Source organism: Apodemus sylvaticus, chromosome 2, assembly GCF_947179515.1.
Source record: "Apodemus sylvaticus chromosome 2, mApoSyl1.1, whole genome shotgun sequence".
NCBI lineage: Eukaryota > Metazoa > Chordata > Mammalia > Rodentia > Muridae > Apodemus > Apodemus sylvaticus.
Window position 1 is genome coordinate 147,463,602 of NC_067473.1, and position 18,619 is coordinate 147,482,220.

Here is an 18,619-nt window from a genome sequence, read left to right on the forward strand (position 1 = left end):
CTCCCAGGCACGAGAGCCGGCTTAGATTCCAAGTCACGTGACCCGGTCTGGTTCTCTAGCTAGGTCCCGGCATAGGAATCCAGGACGTTTGTGACCTTCTGGAACTCCAGGGAACCCCTATCCCACAATGGGAACGGCACAATGAGGCTTCCAGCCTATGCTGGCGCTCTCCAATGGCTCTGCCGCCAGGAGCCGGAGGATTCCTGTAGATGGCGTTGTGGAGCATGGCCCCGGTTTAGCCATTAGGTGCAAATTAGCTTCATGTTTTGCAAGAAGGCAGCTCAACCTGCTAAGAGTAAGCCTCTGTTGCCATAACTACAAATGCCCTACGCCGATTGGCTGAGCGCTTCCACTTTTAGGAAGGAGGCGGTAGAACCCTTCCCCCACCCCGCCCCCCAAACCCCGGAAGCCAGGAGCATCAGAGATTTACTTAGCTCTGGCTGGTGCCTCTTTTGGGAAATCATGCCTATGTCCCCAGCCTTCCCACGGCCCCTGATTCTGAAGAAAAACATTTCCTATTTTCTTGTAAGCTGCAGGATTTTCACAGATCTCATTTTTAGGCTTCACTTTTCTCATTAAAAAAAAGTATCATACTCTACACTGGGTTCCGAGAATCCTAGTCAGTCAGGGTCAGTGTTATGGTCTGGAATCAACAGTTATGGTGACAACCACTTGTGTGCCTTAAGTCCCGGGCCAGCCAGAACTACACAATGGAAGCTTATCTTTAATAATCAAAGCCAGAAACAGGTTGGAACCAGTCCTAATAATAAACCTTTGAAATGTCCACTAATAGGTGAAATATGGGGTGTGCATGGAAAGACACATGACCCACACTACATGGAGTCTAGTAAACGGAAGAATCCAGACTCAGGCTTCACACTGGATGGTTCTATTATACGAAATGCAGAGAATAGGTAAGTCTACAACATAATCAGCTGCTGGTGATCAGACATGAGTAGTGAGAAGGGACTATTAGCTAGAATGGGGTTTCCATTTGGGTGATGAAAATGTCCTGGAGTTAGTGGTTGTAAATGTGTTAAACACAAAACAAAATCATTTAATTGAACTTAAAAATGTACTCTGGCCAGGTATGGTAGTACACAGGAGGATCTCTGCGAATTGGAGGCTAGCCGTCTGTCTCAAAAAAAAAAAAAAAATTGTCCTAAACTGATTTTAAACTTTATGTCACAAAATAAAGATCAATACTTGAACAAGTTCTCTATGCTCTGTCACTGATTTAGCATCTTCCTGACTCCCTACAACCTGAGGCACTCGCTTCTCCTGGCCCTTCCGAGCCACAGCCTTTGAACACTTACAAGACCATGACAAGGCAACATGATTTTACAAGGGAAGGCTCAGAGGTCAGGCAACCTCCCTTTCTTCCCTTCCTGAAAGGGAAGAGGCACCCTGGAGCCACAGCCATTGGCCAGGCAGCGCTCCCCTTCAAGGTGACCAGGGAGAGGGGATTTGGAAGCAGCCCTGTCTTGCCTATAGCCTTACCTCATAGCTGACATTAAGGAAATTTGCCCTATCACCTAACCATGGCTGTGGCCCAGGGATCCAGACTTCTCTGGACTCTTGAGCTGCTTGTGTCTGGATGTCCAGCCATACTTTCTCTGCCCCGCCATACTGCTAGCACTGTTCTTTCTGGGAGGTCTCTCCCCAGCCAGGGCTCTGCACTTATGGGTGTTCCTGTGATGTCTGTGGAAATATTATGGGTTATTGTGAAGTGGGAGGCGTGGCCAGCTTTCCTGCCACATCTCTCTTTACACTTATGTGTACTTATTATTTCACATGTATGGATACACACTGTGCCCAAAGGGCAACAAATCCCTGGAGCTGTGATCCTCCATAGAGATGCTAGGAACTGAACCTGACTACTGTCACCAGTCATCTCTCCAGTCCCAGCATCGCTCTTTAACAGCTGCCACTTCTTCACCAGAGGGAAAAATCAATTAGCCTGCATCATAGCACATCTGCCTATATCCACCCGCTCTCCTGTGTCAGACAGTTTCCTAACAGTTGGTTTACTCTGCCTTCATTCGATTTAATTTTCAAACCAAACCTTAGAACGACAATTGATCTTTGGGATAGGAACCATGATGGTATAATACCTGTCATAAACATGGCACCAAACATTGAGAGATGAGGTTTCACGAAGGATCAGGGTTAAAGAGTGAGTTGCAATGGAGCCGTAAGCCACTCTCTCAGGGATATTGAAGCCAAACCTAAAATTCCTAAGAGCCAATGCAAGTGGTCAAGAACACGATGCCAAAGGGGCCTTCATTTTTAATAAAAATATTTTATTAACTATCTGATACAAAGTGATAGGTTTTACAGAATATTAGGATCTTAAGAATTCCATTTTACAAGACAGATTCTTCTCCAGACATAGTTTATTTAGTCCAACAAGCTAAATAATTGGACTTTTTGTACTTTTTGTACAGGCTTTGCTGTGTAACCAAAGCTGCCGTCATACTCTTCTAAGCCGGGCTGTTTTGAGTTCGAAGTGGCCCTCTTGCCTCAGCATCCCAAGTACTGTATATGTATGCAGCACCATCACGTATACGTTATAATGCCCATCTGTTCATTGTCTCTGAGTGCCCACTTTTTTTTTTTTATAAAGGGTCTTGCCATGTAGCCCAGGCTGGCCTTGATCATGATCCTCTCCAGACTCCCAAGTGTAGTGTACCACCATGATTGGCATGTGTGAATATATCAGAACATATTTTGTTAATGAAAAATGGGATGGAATATTATGCATTTTGAGTGGATGTTGCCTTGAGAATTTTCAAATGACATCTTAAAACAGTGTTAAGTAATTAAGACTTGGAGGTGTCAGATCCTCAGGAGCTGTTGTTACACGCAGTTGTGGGCTGCCTGATGTGGGTGCTAAAATATGAACTCAGGTCCTCTGTAAAAGCAGCAAGCACACTAAAACATTGAACCATCTCTCTCCAGACTATTTCTGAAAAAGTTATGTACTTTGTAACACGTATGTGTGGGTTCAAGTGAAGGTAAGAGGTCAGCCTTCAGGAGCAGGTGCCAGGGATGGAATTGAGATCATGATTGGCAGCAAGTGACTTCATTTACTGGGCCAGTTCACTGGCCCTGCTGTTTGTGTTTGAGGCAGAGTCTCTCTCTACAGTACAGGCAGGCCCTCAACTTTCCATGCTTCTCCGGCAGTCTCCTGAGCGCTGGGATTACAGGTGTGTGCTGTCATGTGCAAGTCAATTTACTGTTTATTTAGTGATATCTTTCTAAGGTAAATGCTTCACTATTTAAACTGTAAGACTCCAATACCAGTAAGAATGACAATCTTTCTGCACATGATAGTATCACTTTGTACAGAAAGTGAATACATGTTTAGCCTTTCCTCAGCAGGGGTGCTGGTAACTGGCTTTGAGAATCAGCATGTTGAATTTCATCACTGGAAAAATTAAACTGAACACACTTTTAGGATCATTATCCAACATTTTTTTGGGGGGGGGGGCAGAGGCTTAAGACGTACACTAGCTTCTAACAAACTGAAGGGAATCCACAGGCCGGGAAGGGAGCTCATTGTACACCACAGAGCCCGTAGCAATGGAAGCCCAAAGCAATGCATGACAAAGTTCAAACAGGCGGCTTTAAGATAGACTTAATTTTTCATGATTTTCCCAAAGCCAGTCATGGTATTTATTTAACTTGTGGTCTTCAGGGTGCACCTGGAAGAAATGCAACATATCAGCCACAGACATGTTTAAAGGTTTGGTGATGGAGTTCATCATAACATACCTGAGATAAACAGGGACAACGAACCCAACAGCAACCAAGACTGTATATAGTTATACCTTATATAACAGAAACCCTACACAGTTTACAAGGTGCTCTCCAGTTCAGAACTAACCCAGACCTGGAGCAGAAGGCAGTGATGACTGGAGACTCTGAAGCTAACTGATGGCTCTGGTGGTGAAGGGGCACAACTGTGGCCCTTCAGCCTGGGTTTCTCTAGACCTCACTGACTTAATATAGGGCCATACTGTGAGGAGGCAGTATGCCATCAACATGCCCCCGTGCTGGGCAGGAACAATGGAATGGGTAGTTGTAATAGGACCCAGATGCCACATTCCAGTCTGAGATATATGAAGAGAAATCTGACAATTAGACACTCTTAAGTCCAAATAGTTTCTCTTCTAGGAGGATCCTGTTTTGGGGATGAGTGTATCAGTACAGGCACTTGTATATTCTTGGTGCATGTGTGCAGTCAGAGGACTCAGGCACCTTCTACCTTCAGAAAAAAATTAAATTTTATTAGTTGTATATGTGTGTGTACTGAGGCATGTTCATGAAGTATGATTTTTTTCAGAGTCAGTTATTTTCTTCTACCTTTGTGTGGGTTCCAGGGATGGAACTCGGGTCACCAGGCTTGCTCAGCAAGCCCCTCTACACCCTGAGCCATCGCCCTGCCTCACAGTCCACTTCCTGTGTGAGAAAGAGTCTCTCACCGGCCTGGAGCTCTACCCACACAGGCTAGGCTAGCTGGTGTACAAGCTCAGACAGGCTATCCAGGGGCTTCCAGGCAACCTCCTGCTTCTGCCCGCACAGTGCTGGGACTACCAGGTAGAAGGCGTGTGCTGCCGTGCCTGGCTCTTCTGAGTCCTAGGGATCTGAAGTCTTTTTTTTTTTTTTTTTTTTTTTTAAAGATTTATCTATTATTATATGTAAGTACACTGTAGCTGTCTTTAGACAAACCACAAGAGGGCATCTGACCTCAAACAGATAGTTGTGAGCCACCGTGTAGTTGCTGGAATTTGAACTCAGGGTCAGGAGTGACAGACAGCTCAAGTCAGCGGGAGGCCACAGCACAGTGACTGGGGCAGCACCACAAGAGTTCATAACTACAACTCCTAACCTCACGCCACTGCTGCTCTTTGAACACAGGGCAAATCTGGTTGGGACTACAACAGGACTGCTTTCCCACAGAGCCAGGCACACTGGTGGACTTATTCTGCCCTAGAGGCAAATATGCTGACTATGTTGGCTTATGTTGGGTACAGCCAATGGTGGGCTTACCTGCTTCCATTCATTGACACAAAAGATCCGGTACGAGTCGTTGCCATATTTACCGATCCCATGAAGCTCAATCGGATACCTCCACTGCTTTGTCAGATATTCATCTGAGGGATACACATCCAAATGTGGTCAGCCTGAGAAAGTCACCTTCCTTACACCTGTAACGGGGCAAGATGACCCCTCTCTCTGACGCAGCACAGATTGTGGCCTCAAGTCCGTAACGCCCTTATCATCTGCCTCTTCCTCACCACTCTTCTGTGCTTTGCTACATACGCAGAGAAAATACTTCAGTTCCATGCACAGGGCTAGTCAGTGTCAGGCAAGGATTTATGGTTTGGGTCAACAGGAGTCTGTGGTGTGGGGCAAGCGGCCTGTTTTAAATGTCTTTGGTGCTTGACCTAAATGACCTCAATTAATATAGTATCCCAGGGCATTAAAGTTTAAGGTGTGGCTGCCTTCATGGGCACAATTTGCTCTGTCCACTGGGGCTGTGGGAACGAACATACCTGAGAACTTGATAATGGTTTTTGCACGGAGATCATAGAGACCGAGAGGCTTAAGTAGCTCCGACACGTCCCTCCAGTCAGCAGCTCGGGCCGCCTCAGCCGAAGGGTACTTCTCTAGAAACTCCCACAGCACAGGGATGGCCATCTTGCCTGGGGAGCATAAACAAAGGCAGACACTTGTCTGGGAATGGCTGACTTCTTGTTTAGGTAGTTTTACATCTAGAAACTTCAGGTCTCGGCATTCCGGTGACTGTGCTTGTGGTGCTGGGAATGAAGTTCGGGTGTTTTGCATGCTGGCGAGGGCTCCACCATTCAGCTCGATCCCCAGCCTTGCCTGGTTAACTACTGTCAAGTCACGACCCGAACCAACAGCCTCTTAGAGAACCAAATACCAGCACTGTTAATCTACTGGCTGTTAGTCCAAGCCATACTGAAACTGTTTCAAATAATCAGCTAGTTTTCAAATAATCAGCTCACTAGATAACCACTATAAGCATCCAGTGAACACAGGGAAGTTGCAACCAGGATAGAGCAAAAAATATTAACTGCTCCTTCACTGATAACCAAAGCTAATCAGTTAGTAGGAAATCAATGATCACTTGGCCCTCAGTATTAAAAAGAATGTTGGCTGTTATCCAGTCTAATGTTTGTATAGGTAAAGAGTTCTAGCCAGGCAGTGGTGGCGTATGCCTTTAATCCCAGAACTTGGGAGGCAGAGGCAGGTGGATTTCTGAGTTTGAGGCCAGCCTGGTCTACAGAGTGAGTTCCAGGACAGCCAGGGCTACACAGAGAAACCCTGTCTTGAAACAAAAAACAAACAAATAAAAAAAGAGTTCTGAGTGCTAAAAGGGAAAAGTCTTGTCCGACATCACAAACTCAAACTGTACTGTGCACTTGGGCCTCCTAACCAGTGCGGGTATCTCCCTTTTAACCAGGACAAGATGATAGTGACCCACAAACCTGAGGTTCGATTGAGAAATATAGTTGCGATGAGGAGTTTCCATGGATCATGGAAAAGTATTTCTTGAACAAGATTAAAAGGTGACCGAGGAGGAGTCCATTTCTTGAAGGCTTTGCGTCTTGGGGGGCTAAGAGCTACAAAAAACATAGGGTTGTCAAAGTTGTTCTCATAAAAGACTCGGAACCCCTCCCCTCACCCACCTCCCATTCTACTTGGGGAAGGGTGGGTACCTTCTTTGTTGTACTTGCTGGAAAAATACAGGCTTGTTTTCCTTTTTTCTACTTGGGTTCGTGGGATGCTGTCTTCTGAAAAGCAAAAATAGTTTCTAATCTATGGCTTAGAGAATGCTGGGGCTAGCCTAGGCTACATAAATTACCCTAATTCCACTAATATCCTACCAGTTAGGCATTATTTTATCTCCACTTTTTCCATAAGGAAACAGAGGCACAGAGAAGCTAAATGAGTCCCAGGTGACACAGCTAGTGTCAGAGCTACCGTGGGGATCCAGGCAGGCTAACTCAACAGCTGAGCCCTTTACTGGCGCCCTATGGTTACGTGGTCAGCTCACAGTATGCAAAACTGTAACAGTCTGAATAGTCTTTTTTTTTTTTTTTTTAATTTTTTTTTTTTTTCGAGACAGGGTTTCTCTGTATAGGCCTGGCTGTCCTGGAACTCACTCTGTAGACCAGGCTGGCCTCGAACTCAGAAATCCGCCTGCCTCTGCCTCCCAGAGTGCTGAGATTAAAGGCATGCGCCACCACTGCCCAGTTCAGTCTGAATATTGTAATATATTTGTACAATGTGATTACTGAAATGTTGAGACTCTATCATGAGTATTTTCTACTGACATTTACTTCAATATCTTGTTATTCACAATAGGAAAAAAAAAAGGCAAGATTCTATATATGACCTCAATTTTATAAACATGAGTTTGTATGTGTATGTATGCATACACATAGATACAGTAAGAATAGAATTCCAATGGTACAGTGGTTGTTAGAAGTGGTAATTTTTCTTTTCTTCTGTCTCCCCACACATTTTAAAGCTTCTCCAGTTGTATTTACCAAAAAGGAGGCACACAGAAGAAGCTGAGAAAAAGCTGTGAGCTCGATGCCAACGTGGGCCACCCAACAAACTTGTAGAGCGACTGCTCAGGACTAAGAGTACTCACCACTCTTCCAGAGGACCTAAGTTCAGATCGCAATACCAATGCTGAGTGGCTCACAACTGCCTGTAACTCCAGCTTTAGGGAATCTAATACCCTTCTCTGCCTTCTGTGGATACCCACCTAGTCACCCACACAATTATCTTATTATTGTTTTGAGACAATGTCTCATGTAGTCCAGGCTCACCTCAAACTTACCATGTAGCTGAGAATAGCTTTGAACTCTATGATCTTTCTACAGTTAACTCCCAAGTATTTGGACTATAGACATGTAACACCATACTCAGCTACCTTATAATAAAATTGTTTAATTTCAATTTATGCATGTTACCTGTGTGTAGATACCCGTGGAGGCCAGCAGAGGGCACTAGATCCCTTGGAGCTGGCGTTACAGGCAGTTATGAGCCTCCTGACATGGGTGCGGGGGAAGTTCATTCGGTTTTCTGGAAGGGTGGAAAGTGCTCTTAACTGCTGAGCCATCTCTCTAGCTGCCTTTTGTCTTGATATGAAAAATAGAACTCATTTGGGGTATTCCTTTAATTTTCAGAAACTAAAGCTTAAAGTAGTTGCCAGAAAATGATATCAGAATTGAATAAACACTGCATCAAGTATCCAGGTCTTCACATAATGTCAGTGGCTTTTGCTATTCTAGTCTGCCAGGGAAAGCCCAGAAGGAAGCATGAAGCAGAATAAAGGAAACTGACCTTAGGGGGACCTGATGTTTCTCTTGGGTTCCCACACTAACTAACCGGCTTCCTTGATTACTTGTTGACATGATACTTTCTAGCCATGCAATGATCATCCCACTGGGCACCTAGAATCCCACAGAATTTCCTCTTATACCGAGAACTAGACTTCAGTATAGGATGAGCTGGATACTTCCATATTAGTCAAGAGAAGATGCTTTTAATAATTAACCTACCCATTATAATTGCAGTATATCTATACAATCCAATGCTTTAAGAAGCTCAAAGGACATACACTGAGGAATTCTTATCCATTTCCTAGGTATATGTGGCCATCTGATAAAGACGCATCAATCCCAGGCACAGAGAAGACGCACAATTATGGATGGGACTGGAAGCAGAAATCAAGTGTTACGCTGGTTCCACCAATCTGTGCAGGCTATGTTCCCAAGGGAATCTAAGTAAAATTAAAATTACTATTCTTCTTTAAGGGAGATATTCATTATGCCATAACAGCATAATGAATAACCCAGAGCTGCTCAGATCTTTTTATCCATTATTCACTGAGGTATTGTACAGGCAAAACTGCCAAGCCCAGGACTCTTGTGTGAAAAGCACAGTACAAATAATACATGAACTAAGCGATTATACTTTTGAATTATTGAAGGCTCTAAGGCCTTTTAGAGAAGCATCATGCTGTAACAGAAGAAAAAAAAGGATGTAATACAGAAGAAATTAAATTGGGAGTCACAAAGCAGCAGCACAGGAGGGGCAGGAAGATGCTGACTATTCTCGGTCAGTTTATAAAAGGAGTCTTATCTACATTCTTCACAGAGAATTTTCCTTACGGTCTTAGAATTGCTGCCAAAAAAGAAGATAGCAGGTGTGGAAAGCCCCACCTCTCAGCTGCTGTCCGGGGAGCGGGGGCAGCAGTCCTGACACACCAGTCTTCCTCTGCTGAGCAGCCTGGCTGTAGCCAGCTGAGTACCTCTTTGCCATAATTAAGGGCTTGTGACCAAGATCAATGACCAGGTACGGGATGGAGATGTGACTCAGTTGATAGAGTGCTTGTCTGCCTTGCATTAAGCCCTGGGTTCTGTGGCCAGCATCACATAAACTTGCCTAGTGGCACATGCCTTAAATCAGCACCCAGGAAGCAGAGTCAGAAGGATACAACTTCAAAAGTATCTTCAGCTACACAGTGAGACCCAGGTTGGCCAGGATACAAGAAACCCTGTCCTCAAAGATCACTTAGTGGGAGATCGTGGGAGAATACATCTGACGCAGGGCTCTTCTTCACTATACTCCCCATCTCAACCACATCCAGGTATGAAATACAAGGTCTGGGAGAACAGACAGTTCACCACACAGCTAACAGAACTTTCATGCACCGAGTACCTTGAAATGTCTCAGAAGTAAAGGGTTTCTCGGCTTGTGAGCAGCTGGGCATTTCAGAGCCATCCTGTAAACCGTCAATATGCAAATGTGCCTCCCCCTCTTTGTCTCCCTTCGCTCTGATCGCCTCTGATGTCTGCTCAGGCCTTGCTTCACCTGCTGCTTCAGTTGAAGGTAATTTGTTTGTGGTGCCAGGAGTTACTCCTATGAAACAAAGATCCGACTCCGGGCTTGGCGATTTTCCTTGTGCCAGGCCCTTTCCTTCCCCAGCCCGGCTGACCAGCTGCCTTGCACAGCTGTCTGCAGGGCAGAGGGTTCTGTTGAGTTGAATTTCCTGTGGAACTAGCTCGCTCTCAGCACCCACTTTCTGAACCACAGATCCTCTTTTTCTGTTTCTTCGAGTAGAATCTAAGAGACTCTTCCTGCACCTTTGTTTGGTTTTCTGACTTGCAATTCCTTTCAAAACAGTCACCTTTCTTTTGGGCTTTCTCCTCTCCCCGGAGTCAGCATCCTGAGTGTCCTCACGTTCTTCCAATAGCAAGTGAGCAGAGTTAGAGTCAGAAAGTCTGCTGCTATCTGGCGACTCTGAATTACCACTGGGCAGAGGCAACACATCTGTGTTCCTCTTGCTTCGTGTCCTCAGGTTCTGCTTTGAAATGTCAGTTTCATTTGGCTGCGGGGAAGTCAGAGCTGCCAAACTTTGGTGTTTATAACCTGGACTGATGCTCCTTTTAGCAAGCACAGTAAAATCAAAATCTTCAGGCTTAAGAAAAGTCTCTCCATTTTTGAGAAGATAATTAGCAAGTGAACGTTTTGATCTGAACTTCAATCCTTGTGGGCTACCAAAAAAAAAAAAAGTGACTTTTAAAAAAGAACTGGACCACATTTCAGAATTCCAATTAATAATTTCTAAATGTCACCAAAGATGTTTGGCATTTTAAAGCAACAAAAAGTGATTAATGGCCCTTTTCAATAGATTCTTCTATGATAGTATAAAATCAACATACAGGACTGGAGAGATGGCTCAGCGGTTAAGAGCACTGACTGTTCTTCCGAAGGTCCTGAGTTCAAATCCCAGCATCCACATGGTGGTTCACAACCATCTATAATGAGATCTGACTCCCTCTTCTGGAGTGTCTGAAGATAGCTACAGTGTACTTACATATAATAAATAAATAAATAAATATTTTAAAAAAATCAACATATAAATGTAGCTTAAATCCAAACGTCTCATTACCATTGGTAACAGGATCAACACTGTGAATGAATATGTTATGTGACTATCCCCAAATCACTTGATACAAACAGTGACACCGATGGAACAATGATTTTATAATACATTTTTTAAAATGTATGTGTGGTCTATGCATGTGTTGAGTGTTCTCATGTGTATCTGCACACGGAAGGAAGCCTCAGGTTAACATTGGTGTCCCTGATCACTTTATTTATTGAGACAGTGTTTCTCACTGAGCCCAGAAGGCACTAAGCCCAGCTAGTCTAGCTAGCCAGCTTTCCCCGAGGATCCCATCTCAGGCCCCCGAGAGCCAGGATTACAGGCAGCTGCTGCACCCACTTAGCTCTGTAGACAGATTCTGGGGGTCTGCGCTCTGGTCCTCATGCTTGCAATGACAGATGCTTTATTCCCTGAGTCATTTCCTTAGCCCCTAAACCTCAGATTCTTGCTCTCCTTCTCCATTACGAACAAAAATCACTTGGCTGTATTGTTATTTTCCTTCCCAAATGCTTACCTGATAAAATATACATCAAATTTTCCTGCAGTTTTCCCAGATAACCTTTGCTTCACAACTCTTTCCCATCCACACGGGACAGGCTTTTGGCAGTCTGTCGCTGCAGTACCACCAGACTGAGGAGAAGCAGTGTTCTGGAGAAGGGAGCTGCTCTCCCTGCTGACCACCAGGTCCTTTCCATCTTCTCTCACTCCCTCCAGTCCAACAGCAACATCCTCCTTGCTGGAAAAACAAAACCCAGGTGATGAACTCATTTAAAATGTCTTGTACCCTGCTTCCTCAAGTTCTACCACAGCAGAATGGGACTGCATAGAATACAGATTAAAGTCAGTGAGTTAGTCTTGAGTGCTGTCCCCTCTCTGATGACAACTTCTCGCCCTTCAACAGGGTGTCCTCTTCCACCTTGATTTTTTTTTTGTTGTTTTGGATTTGTTTTTTTCGAGACAGGGTTTCTCTGTGTAGCCCTGGCTGTCCTGGAACTCACTCTGTAGACCAGGCTGGCCTCGAACTCTGAAATCTGCCTGCCTCTGCCTCCCAAGTGCTGGAATTACAGGTGTGTGCCACCACTACCCGGCTTCCATCTTGATTTTCAAGACAGGGTTCTCTGTGTAGCCTTGACTATCCTGGAACTCGTTCTGTAGACCAGGCTGGCCTCGAACTCACAGAATTTTGCTTGCCTCTGCGTCCCAGATGTTGGGAAGAAAGGCATGTACCAACACTGCCCAGCTCAATATAGGTTTTTAAATGTTAGGAATCTCTGCACAGTAACAGTTGACTTGAAGATACCTGCTAAACTTTTTTTTTTTTTAAATTCACACTATAGGGCTATTGTAAAGGATTCTGATAAGTTGTTGGAAGTGTGAGATATGAGCCAGTAACTGAACTTTTCATCTGAGATCAGCCAAACTGCTTAAATGAATCACCCTTCTCTCCTGCAAACATGTAAGGGAAACATTTCACATAGGTGTGCATTTTTGAAAAACAACTACCACTTTCATAAAATGGTGTAGCCTTCCAAAAGATACATAATTTCTGATAAGAACTTCTGAATCTCTTTCAATCTTGATTCTCATCTCTTTGTGAGGTTAAAATTTACTCATTGGGTGCTAAAGAGATAGCTTAGCTGTTAAGACTAGCTACACTTAGCTGTGATGAACTAGCTGCTCTTCTAGAGGTCCTGAGTTCTATTACCAGTATCCACATGATAGTTCACAATTTTCTAACTGTAATCACATGGGACCTGATGCTCTCTTCTGGTACGCAAGACAAAATACACACACACACACACACATGCTCTCTTCTGGTACGCAAGACAAAATACACACACACACACACACATGCTCTCTTCTGGTACGCAAGACAAAATACACACACACACACACACACACACACACACGCGCGCGCACACACACACACACACACAATTATATATAAAACAAATAAATATTGACAAATTGTGTGACAACAAGATCAAATCACCTGCAGAGTGGATCCCAAAACCTAGGCCTACCTACCTAATACTTCTCCCATACTGTTATAGGAGGAATAGTTCCCACAAAACCTTCAGTGCAGTGAATTTCTCCCCCCTTTAAAGGAATTTGTTTATTTTTATTTATGTGCACATGCAGGTGCTGAGGCCTGAAGAGACTAGATGCCCTGGAGCTGAGTTATAGATGGTTGTGAGCCTCTGCTGTGGGTGCTGAGAACCAAACCCACACCCTACGAAAGAGCAATGAGTGCTTTACCTATTGAATTCTCTCTCCAGCTTTTAGTACAGCATATTTTAATAACTAAACTATACATTTTAAAAGGTGAGTGAGGGGCTAGACCCCAGTACCCACATCAGGAAGCTTTTTTTTTTTTTTTGGATTTGGTTTGTTTTTTTTTTTTTTTCAAGACAGGGTTTCTCTGTGTAGCCCTGGAACTCACTCTGTAGACCAGGCTGGCCTCGAACTCAGAAATCTGTCTGCCTCTGCCTCCCAGAGTGCTGGGATTACAGATGTGCGCCACCACCGCCCCGCAACTCCAGCTCCAGTCAATCTGACACTGGCTCTGGTCTCCACCAACACCCACGTACATATACAAACACATACATAAGAGTGAGTCTCTAGAGAGACCTTCTAACCCAATCTACTTTCTGCAACTAGGGAAACAGGGAAACTAAGCAAGACCTAGAGTCTAACTGCAATTAGAACCACGGCATTCTTCGATGGAATTTGGCGATAAGTATCAGCTAGACGGATCTTATGGAGAGACAAGGTAACTGAAACCTGAAGAAATCCCCACAAACTACTAGGTTAACAAAATGGGTCAAAATCCCAGCACCGCTATTTATTATTAGCCGAGCTTCCAAAGAGAAAGTCACTTTGAGCTCAAAATCTCCTTTCTCCATCTGTAAAAAGGAAGTACCATTAAAAAAAAGTTTTGTTTGCTTTTGAGACAGGATCTTATGCACCGTAGGCTAGCTTTGAACCCATGACGTACCAGAGACTCATCTTCAACTTCTGATCCTCCTGCCTCCACTGGCATACGACGCCAAGCCTGGGTATTCGGTGCTGACGCTCGAACCCACGTTGCAAACACTACCAACTTTGTTAAATGTCTAGACCTTAAAATTGTTTGAGCGGCCAAGTTTTGGGACATGCAAATAAGTGTATCATTTTAGCCCGGACACAACAGTGGCTTCCTCTGTGACTTTTCATAGGGCAATTTCCGAGGGGCCCTTCCGGCCCAAGGCTACCTGCTTGCATCACAAAACCTCCCTCGTCCTCCAAGCTCCCCAGCCAGTTCGGCCAAGAAATCGGGTACACCCTAGTCTGCTCCCACAGGGCGACAGCTCGAGGTGTCCGTCACCTTGTGTTAAAGGTTAGGGAGACCCACACAAGAGCGACTCCTCTGAGGCTCGAGAGAGGTTTAAAAACTTGCCAGCGATCCCAAGGCGGGTCTGGAACTAGGATCTCTCCAGCGGTGACAGAGGGGACTTCGTTGTCCCCAAGGTTTGGGCTCTCCATCCCTGCTGCTTTGATCCACTGGGGCGCAGCGGCAGCTCCAGGCCGAGAGGTGGAGTAAAACACAACCCAAAACTCTGGGCCGAATCCAAACACGGACGTGAAAGTCAACAACCTTCCCGCCACGGCTTCAGCCACAGCCGGGTCCCGCCAATCAAACCCTCCGTTGTCAAGACTCCCCGCCCCACCCACCTTCCCTGACCAATCGCTCGTGTCATACATACGCTTCCGCCTCCTGCGTCCCTACGCGCTCGGCGCTGCTGCGGCAGAACCGGGCTCCCTTTTGGACATGCGCACTTGGAGCTTTGGGGGGTGGGGGGGAAAAACTCACGCGCCGTTCATTGCGCATGTGCGTTGCTAAGGGTAGCGCAGGTAGCCGAAGTGGTTTGTGGAGAGAAGCCTGTTGCTGCGGAGGCTGGGAGGAGGGGCCCGAGGCGTGAGGGAAACGGCGATGAGGGCCGTGTTGACGTGGAGAGACAAAGCGGAGCAGTGGTGAGGAGCGGGAACCTCGGGGATGGCGGGGGAGGCGGCGGGAACCGGCGCGTTGCCATGACAACGGGCCTGCGGCCTGGGCTGAGGACGCTGATTCCTTGCCTTCAACTCCCCAGGGGAAGAGAAACCGAGATTCCTGGAGGGGGTTAGGGACCATCTGAGGGTGGTGGTCCGCTAGAGCAGTGTATACGTCATCATCATCCAGTTTCGCTTCTCTCTTCTCACAATCACTCTTGGACTTTGATCCATCAGTGTTTTCTCAGCTTCCTAACCATCGTCAAGTGCCCACACTTTTGTTTATCTGACATTCTTTAAGTTTCTTCTGTTTTTGGTTTTTTTTTTTTGTTTGTTTGTTTTTGAGATAGAGTCTCACTTTAAAGCTCTGGTTAGTCTGGAATTCAGTATGTTGACCAAGCTGGCATTGAACTCACAGAGATAACATCTGCTTCTGCCTCCCCAGTGCTGGGATTAAGAACTTTCAAGCAGGAACAAACAAAACAGTGTGAGTAACTTGCATCTAGGTACTGAGCATTTCCACCTGAGCTGAGATCTACTGTGTCTGAAGCAGAACATTTTTTGTAAGGTCAGAGAAACATGTAAGATGCCCACCAAATCAAGACATCTCCTGATTAGAAGGTCTGAGGAGTATTTTCAAAATTAGTACTTAAGAGTGAGTTTAATTGGGGCTGGTGAGATGGCTCAGTGGTTAAGAGCGCTGACTGCTCATCCGAAGGTCCTGAGTTCAAGTCCCAGCAACTACATGGTGTCTCACAACCATCCATAACGAGAGCTGACTCCTTCTTCTGGTGTGTCTGAAGACAGCTACAGTGTACTCACATATAAATTTCACAAATATAAATCTCACAATCTCACAGTATACTCACAAAATAAATCTTTTTTTTTTTAAAAGACTGAGCTTAATTTAATGCTTAATTAAAATACTGAGGATTAAGGCTTAGTATTTAAGAGCACTTTGAGTAAGCATAAGGTCCAGAGTTCTGATTCCAGCACCTACATAAAAGCCAGGTATGGTCCTATGTAAGCCTGTAATGGTGGCACAGAGGGGAGTTGAGACAGGATAATTGATAGGGTTTGCTGGCCACCAACTTAGCTAAAAAGAGAGAGACTCAAAGTTAAGGGAGAGGACTCTGCCTCAGAGGAACAAGTCAGAAGAGAGGTGGACACCTGATGCTCTCTGGCCTCTGCAGAACACATGTACACACACATGTATATTTATGCATGTTTTATACTTACACACACACACTTACACACAAGCAAGTAAAAATAGTTGGAAAACAGATGTAAAGAAATTACTGGGCCCAAGTCTGCAATCCCTGCACTCCTGTGAGAGGAAGCGGGAGGGTCTGGAGTTCTCAGCTACATAATGAGTTCAAGGCTAGCCCAGGCTCTGTGAGACTATGTCTCAAAAAAACAAAAGAAACTGGATGGGAAAATGCCTTATCAGACAAAAGCACTTGCTGCCCAGAGATGAAATCTGGTAGAAGAAAACCAGTTCCATAAAGTTGTCCTCCAACTTTCATACCAGTGTCATGGCATGTGTACCTCGTATCGTTTGCACACACACAGTGCTACACATAAACAGTGCTACACGGAAACAAAGAGGCTGGGCATGGTGGCACATACCTTTAATCCCAGCACTCTTCAGAGGCAGAAGCAGAAGCAGACAGATGCCCGAGTGTGAGGCCAGCCTGGTCTACAAAGTGAGTTCTAGGACAGTCAAGTCTACACAAAGAAACCCTGTCTCAAGAAAACAAAAACCCAAAAAAGAAAAAAATATATATATATATAGTTAAAAAAAAAAAAAATTGGGCTGGAGGTTGGGAGAACTGTCTGCTCTTCCAGAGGTCCTGAGTTCAATTCTCAGCAACCACATGATGGCTCACAACCATCTATAATGAAATCTGATGCCCTCTTCTGGCCTGCGGGTGTAAATGCAGGAAGAATGCTGTATACATAATAAATCTTAAAAAAAATCAAAATGTTTTAAAAAGAGAGACTGACAATAGAATGGCTTTGTCATCTTAATTAATTCAGTATGATTTGATGGCCTATTTTATTTTGTCATTAAAATCCACCAGCCAGCAGGCAGTGGTGGTCCATGCCTTTAGTCCCAGCACTTGGGAGGCAGAGGCAGAGGCAGAGGCAGAGGCAGAGGCAGAGGCAGGCAGATTTCTGAGTTTGAGGCCAGCCTGGTCTTCAGAGTGAGTTCCAGGACAGCCATAACTATACAGAGAGAGCCTGTCTCGAAAAAACCAAAATGAATGAATGAATAAATAAATAAATAAATAAATAAAGGGCTGGAGAGATGACTCAGCAGTTAAGAGTACCAACTGCTCTTCCAGAGATCCTGAGTTCAATTCCCAGCATCCACATGGTGGCTTACAACCACCTGTAATGGGGTCTGGTGCCCTCTTCTGGTGTGTCTGAAGAGAGCAATGGTGATGTACTCATGCATAAAATAAATAAAAAAATCTTAAAAATAAATCTACCAGCCAAGAACACATTTCAGGAAATTCTGGCTTAAATAATTCTCAACTTGACTCAGAGTCTTCCTAGATGGTCTGTTCTGCCTCACACCACTGTCTGTCCTGAGACCTTTCCTTGTGTAACACTAAGATCCTAAACGTCCCTCAAGGCTGGCTTTGGAGGAATTTGTATACATAACAGCTAATGCTGACTTGATTTAGACACTAGCTAAGGACGTGTGTCCTTTACCTCGCTGTCCCTTCACAGCAGCTCTAGGGAGGTAGAGCTCTAATGATCTCCACTTTACAGACAAGGAAACTGACTGAGAGAGAGGGGAGATGGGTGCACATCTGCGTGGTAGAGCCAGCTTGCAAGCGCAGGCTGCCCTATTGCAAAACCAGTTCTCTCAGGCTCTGATTTCAGTCAGGTGAGGAATGTGAATAGACAGCCCATACTTGCGTATTAAATAGAAGGGATTTCTGTTACTCGCAGGACATTCTCCTGCATCCTGCTTGGAACACGTCACTTGCTACGTCTTTCATTTTTTGTTGTTGTTTTTTTTTGTTGTTTTTTGGATTTGGTTTTTTCGAGACAGGGTTTCTCTGTATAGCTCTAGCTGTCCTGGAACTCACTCTGTAGACCCGGCTGCCCTCGAACTCAGAAATCCACCTGCTCTGCCTCCCAGAGTGCTGGGATTACAGGCGTGCATCACCACCGCCTGGCTTCAGTGTCTTTCATTTTAATAAACAGCTTTGTGCAGGTTAGCAATAGCAACTGCACTCAGCAGTTGAAGGGAACTACTGCCAAGCATAATGATCTGAGTTTGAGGCCCCACGTGATGAAAGCAGAGAACCGAGTTGTCTTCTGACCTCTAAAAGTGCTCCATGGTACACCTGTCCCAATAAATAGTTGAGCGTTAGGAAAAAAAAAAGTCTTGATGTTACTTTTTTGAGACAGGGTCTCATGTAGCCCAGCTGGCCTTGGGCTTCTGGCCCTCCAGCCTCCACCTTAGCAGTGCTGAGGTAATAACATAGTTTTATTACTTTTCTCTCCTCCTTCTATAGTATATGATTACCCACAGCCAGGGGTGCTGGTGCACGCCTTTTATCCTAGCAC

At 45.0% G+C, this 18,619-nt stretch overlaps 2 protein-coding genes across 10 annotated transcripts in view; one reads left to right on the forward strand and one right to left on the reverse strand.

The window, feature by feature from the left end:
* Positions 1 to 2,271: 2,271 nt before the first annotated feature.
* Mbd4 (methyl-CpG binding domain 4, DNA glycosylase) lies at positions 2,272 to 14,658 on the reverse strand. Of its 7 annotated transcripts, none has more exons than XM_052174614.1 (8): positions 14,442 to 14,658; positions 11,517 to 11,738; positions 9,772 to 10,607; positions 6,753 to 6,824; positions 6,522 to 6,656; positions 5,562 to 5,711; positions 5,056 to 5,159; positions 2,272 to 3,707 (listed from the first exon to the last, which is right to left on the reverse strand). In XM_052174614.1, exons 1-8 carry the CDS (start codon positions 14,525 to 14,527, stop codon positions 3,630 to 3,632), a joined length of 1,683 nt encoding a protein of 560 aa, XP_052030574.1. In that variant the 5' UTR covers positions 14,528 to 14,658; the 3' UTR covers positions 2,272 to 3,629. The 7 variants fall into 7 exon arrangements, 5 of the variants coding, with proteins under 5 accessions (XP_052030574.1, XP_052030573.1, XP_052030575.1 ...); XM_052174613.1 differs by having other exon boundaries at positions 6,753 to 6,827; XM_052174615.1 differs by lacking the exon at positions 14,442 to 14,658 and adding an exon at positions 14,001 to 14,435 and having other exon boundaries at positions 6,753 to 6,827.
* Positions 14,659 to 14,852: 194 nt separating this feature from the next.
* Ift122 (intraflagellar transport 122) overlaps positions 14,853 to 18,619 on the forward strand; it is a 67,775-nt gene continuing 64,008 nt past the window's right edge. For 2 of the 3 annotated variants that reach the window (XM_052174619.1, XM_052174621.1), the window contains exon 1: positions 14,853 to 15,016. In XM_052174619.1, the coding sequence (XP_052030579.1) occupies positions 14,976 to 15,016 (41 nt within the window). In that variant the 5' untranslated portion in view covers positions 14,853 to 14,975. The remainder of the gene's footprint in view (positions 15,017 to 18,619) is intronic. The other variant, XM_052174620.1, reaches the window with a different exon arrangement.